This window comes from Hippocampus bargibanti, linkage group LG09 (genome assembly GCF_051943395.1).
Source record: "Hippocampus bargibanti isolate YZ-2025 linkage group LG09, ASM5194339v1, whole genome shotgun sequence".
NCBI classification, from domain to species: domain Eukaryota; kingdom Metazoa; phylum Chordata; class Actinopteri; order Syngnathiformes; family Syngnathidae; genus Hippocampus; species Hippocampus bargibanti.
In genome coordinates, this window is record NC_142742.1 from 7,792,642 (window position 1) to 7,798,032 (window position 5,391).

At 43.6% G+C, this 5,391-nt stretch overlaps 1 protein-coding gene across 1 annotated transcript; it reads right to left on the reverse strand.

Moving 5' to 3' along the window:
* Positions 1 to 192: 192 nt before the first annotated feature.
* On the reverse strand, positions 193 to 4,905 carry ankrd63 (ankyrin repeat domain 63). The gene has a single exon (XM_089004543.1). It carries the CDS (start codon positions 2,249 to 2,251, stop codon positions 704 to 706), a length of 1,548 nt encoding a protein of 515 aa, XP_088860669.1. The 5' UTR covers positions 2,252 to 4,905; the 3' UTR covers positions 193 to 703.
* Positions 4,906 to 5,391: the final 486 nt, after the last annotated feature.

The following is a 5,391-nucleotide window of genomic DNA, read 5'->3' on the forward strand; positions in this document are numbered from 1 at the left end:
ACGTATATGGAAATATCAATGATTCATCGCTCACACACACACATGACACAGTACGACGAGGTGGTTGAAAGGGGCTGGTGTTTATTCAGCGTGAATCATAAAGCACACTGTCACTGAATACAACTGCACACAAATCCAGAGAGTCCTTTACAAACGCAGAAGCGATATCAAATACTTATATACTATAAAGTCTCGTTATATCGATATTCAAGGGAGTCCGAAAAAATATCGATATAACCGGGACTATCGATATATCCGACCCTGTTTGCATGTAATTTTCTCCGTGCGTGCATAGAAATAGTATCGATATAACCGGGACTATCGATATATCCGATATCGATATAACGAGACTTTACTTTATGTCATTCATTAAAGGCGCACTTTATAATCCAGTGCGCCTTGTATATGGAAAACATTTTAAAATATGTCATTGATTGAGGGTGTTCCTTATAATCCGGTGCCTTGTAGTCTGGAAAATCCGGTAGTTCCAGTGGTGTACTAGCACACAGCTTTGTAGATGAATCACAAATTTCCTGATAATGTCAATCAACGTGAGCATTTTTTGCAGGTGATAGTACATATCTATAAATCTACACCCTCACCCCCAAAAACAAACAAGACATCAGCACGTGAGTACATATTAGTACATATTTTCATATCCAAACTGTAAGTGCTTCAAAAGTCCGAACTCTATTCTGTGGTCCTAATCGAGGGCCGAGTGAGACGAGGCGCTTTCAAACTCACATTTGACTCCGCTGATGCTATCCACGCTCGGCTGACTGTTGACCTGCTGATGCGTGTGGGACAGTGGGAAGGTCTCCGATCGTGACATTCGTCCTCTGCCGTTTGAGGAGCCGGAGGAACAGTCAATGACCATCCGCATAAATTCAGGTGCGGTGAATCGACGCAGCAGTCTGGTTCCAAAGCCCATGAACCCGGCACCACGGACGGGCGGCTTGCCTGATTCCGGCTCCCCTCGGCTGAACATCATTTTGTTGCGTTTGCCGCCGTGGGCTAAGCTTCCTTTCTTCTGCAGCTCGTCTGTCTTTGTCTTCTCCTCAAGGGCATTGACCATTTGAGTTTTGATGCCCCAGTGAGCTTTTGGAACCATGCCTGGTTTTTCTGAATTATTTGTCAGGAACCTGGAGTTCCCCTGACATTCCATCTTGTCCAGGAGACATCGGTCATCCTGAAGTGAAGCTCTTTTGAATTTACTTGCTGACAAGTTGGAGTCATGCAGGTCTCCCTGGTAGGACTGCTTTCTGATGCTCAAAAGCTCCAGGTTGAACGATTTTGCTTTGCTGCAGGGAGGAAACCTTTGCGGTGCTTTCTCTTGTGGTCCAGTTTCTTCTTCGACTTCTTTTGGGTTTGGTGGGGTGCTGAGCGTCCTGGTCACTCTCGGATCACGAAGCTGGCAGTTTTGGAGTTGTTTGGCCGTGAAGAAAATATTCTGATCGACATCGCTTTGGCCCTTCTGAGGTGGCAGGAAACACTCGTGCCGATGTTTCTGTTCATGGCTCTGGTTTCCGGGACATGTGAAACGATTCCGGAGTCCGTTGCCGTCTCTGACCTTGGTCTGTACCTGAAACAGCCCTGGTAGCTGGTCTTCCTTGACCTGTTTGGAGAACTTTTCCAAGATCTGCCTGGGGAGTTTGTTGGGCAGCTCTCCATCACCAACATTTCCTGGATCAAGCGAGTCATCAGCGCCCACACTCCGTCTGCACTGAAAGTTTAGAATCTGCACACAGTGGTTGTGTCCAAAGAAGTCAGCTACCTCGGCGGCCGTATGTCCGGCATTATTCATTCGGTCCAGTCTCAGCCCAAGTCTTTTGAAAGCCCGGACCAGGAATTCAAGCACCTGGCTGTGCCCAGAAAAGGCGGCGTACATGAGTGCGCTGTTACCCCACACATCGGCAATATCTGGATCGGCGTTGAACTGAACGAGAATCTTGACCACGTCGAGGTGACCCGACTCACAGGCATGACTCAGGGCGGTACGACCCTCTTCATCCTGACAGTTGACATCGGCCCCTTTCTCGAGTAGGAGCCTTGCGAATTTGGCTCTGGTCCCGGTTTCTTGTAAACAGACGGCATAAATGAGCGGAGTGCGGCTGTTTTCAGTCTTTGAGTTGATGATCCGTCCGTCCAAGGCGTCCAAGATGAAGCGCGCAAGGTGAACTTTGCCGCCGTGCATGGCATCCAGGAAGGTCTTGGTGCCAGAGCCCTGGCATAAATCTTTGGGTCGCATCATTCTGCGAAATCTACTCGCTGAGCCAAGTGCTTCCAAGTAAGCTGAAAGGAAAGATGAGCAACCGGGAGAGCAGACAACTTCTCCCAATCTCCCTCCTTGGACAGTGAAAGTGTTCACTCAAGACTAAGACCCAGAGAAGGGCTGTCAATGTTTTTATACCTCCCTCTCCACACATGCCCTCCCCATGTTGCCAAGGAAACAAATGTCTGACGACCATTACGTGGTGGCCGCATCCATTCAGCACTCTCTGCCTGGAGAGAAATATGTGCTGTTTGAAAAGAATGATAATTCAACAAGAGAAAGAGAGAGAAAGAGAGAGAGAAAAAATGGTGTTTTTAAAATGAGGTTAAAATAAACCTTGCGACTTTTCTGGCATGCAAATGAACTTAATTACACATTGACAGAATTATGATTTTACAAGTTACGAGAGGAAATGTTCAGAGAGCTCTGATAGGTCATATATGTTCTCTTATTCTATATAGGAAGTCAATTAACACAATCAAGGGGCATACTGTAATTTACTTCAGACAAAAACTGAGCAGATTAACTCATTCACTGCCATTCCTGAATTTAATAGATAAAATGTGTCCACTCCAGTGCCAGGGTTTTTGTCATTTTCACTCAAATTGCAGGACCCACAGAATATTGAGTTTTAGGACTACATAAACATTCAAGAAAGTGTTAGAAAACGTATACTCTCTTCTTTTAGTTATATGGGTATGAAGTACAGACGCTCCAGAACTTACGAACGAGATACGTTCCGAACAGTCGTTCGTAAGGTAAATTTGTTCGTAACTTGCTTTAGTGTTATATTTTCTATGGAATTTAAGTGTAAGGCATAAGTATGTTTAAGGTTTATATAAATATGTTTAAGGCATGTATAAGAAACATGTATTGATTTGTACAGAAAAATACACATTTAATAAAATATATGCTCTGTAAAGATATGTACATCTACAACAGGAGAGAATACTACATGTTATGACAAAAAAATGTTCTTATGTATCATTGTTCGTAACTCAAATGTTCATAAGTAGGGGAGTGACTGCAATATGAGGTGCAAGAGGAGCAAATGCGGCCCCCTCGTGGAAGGAAAAAAAAACATTGCCAGAGGTCTAACCAGTGCCCTTATCGGCACCCCTCGCAAGAAACACCAAAACCCCCCAAAAATTTGGAAATGGCGCTCCACACCTTATTTTCAATTGCCGAATAAATTTGGGAATGGCAGTGAATCAGTTATTGTTTATGGCTTTTGTTTTAAAATGGTTTTCGGCATGATTGATGATCAATCACAAACCAAAATATATTGTCATATATTTTCCGACTTTATACTATTCATCAGGATTTGTGATTTATTATTGAGTTGACGCGCGACATAGTGGTTATCCGGTTCGCACGTCTGCCTCACCAGCCAGAGGTGCGGGGTTCGATTCCAGCTCTAGCCTTCTTGTGTGGACTTCCCAATGAGCTACTCCGGTTTACTCCAAAAACGCACGTGCAAGCAAGCCACAACATATTCTGGCCATTTCATGCCACTTTGCTCAATAGCATCAAAAGCTGAATAAAGGCCGAGAGGGATTTGTCATTGATAATGAAGAAATCATCCATCCATCATCCAGTTTCTGCTTTATCCTCATAAAGGTGGCGGGGGATGCTGGAGCCTATCCCAGCTGTCTTTGGGCAGTTGGTGGGGGACACCCTGAACAGGTTGCCAACCAATCGCAGGGCATACATACATAGATCAACAATCATACGTTGTCCTAATCATACCTAGGGACCATTTGGAGTGTTCAGTGAGCCTGTAGCAATGTAGAAGGAAACCAGATTACCCGTAGCAAACTCACACCGGAGAACATGCAAACTCCACATAGGGAGTCCATAGATGGAATTAAACCCGGTACGTCTGCACTGTGAGGTTGACTGAATCATTGTCAGACAAATTAAATCAAATGAGATCATTTCTTGCAGTACCCCAGGTGATCTCTCACAGCAAAAAAAAAAGTGAGGCACCATGGCACACGGATAGAGAATCACTGTCATCATAGAAATAATTCCATTCACTAAAAAAATGGGACAGGTCAAGTGAATGAAATGTGGTTGTTTTGAGGCCACGAAATGTAATAATTGGACAGACGCATGCATTCAATCGGAGGTTCCATGGTAAATACCTGATCTTTCATTCATTGCTTATCTTATAAAAGGCAGAAGGTACTCTGAATGCTTGATTTGAAATTAAAGCCTCTGTGATTAAGTTCAGGTGCTTTCTGCATCTTGTAATGTCTTAATAAGTCACAAGGGACTCCGCAGACTCTGGATTGTATCAATGTTCTTCAAGGAAACAAAACTTAATAATGGAAGAAAAAGCGGTATGGTCTCGTGCTAATTCAAAGCTCGGCAACTGTCACCTGGGACTAAATTAGATCAGAAACTCAACATTAGTGATGCAGTACGTGAAGGGCTAAACTCAGTGGAAATAAAACAAATGTCTCGCCAATGACCAAACATGCCCTTGTCCTAAATCACAAAACTCAAGACTAACGTTGCCAAGACGATTACATTTACAGCATGCTGAAAAGAACCGCAAAATCCAATTTAAAGGAAGCTGCACTTCCACTCGACTCGGAGAACTAAATTGCTAGATGAAGTTCAATAAACATGATTAATTTCTACTTTCAAACCTTGCTGGAATTTATCACTGTGGTTGAGGAACCTCTTGGTTCTTCTTAAAGGACAACCGACGCCTCCGGACAAGTTGTGTCCATAATTTGTAAAATCACTTCAAATGACTTCTACTGAGCGTATTTTACAAAGATTCCACGTCGTATAGCTATATTTTACGTTTTAAGACTCACTCTGAATATTCAGGAAGTCATGTTTTCGAGTTGATGACGATGCCTGACGTGACGTCACGTCTGGAACGGCCCTGACCGAGAAAGCGACACACAATGCATTTTAGGTACTTTGTTTGGTCTGAAAACGTCATGTTGATCCGTGTTGATGGCGAAATTAGAAGGAAAACACATAAATAATGTGATGGTGAATCGTTGTGTGTTGACCCAAGACTACTATTTGATACTAGTTGACACAAATTCCCATTTGCCCATTTCCAACAGAGCTTGGGGGCCATTTTCTGGGATGCT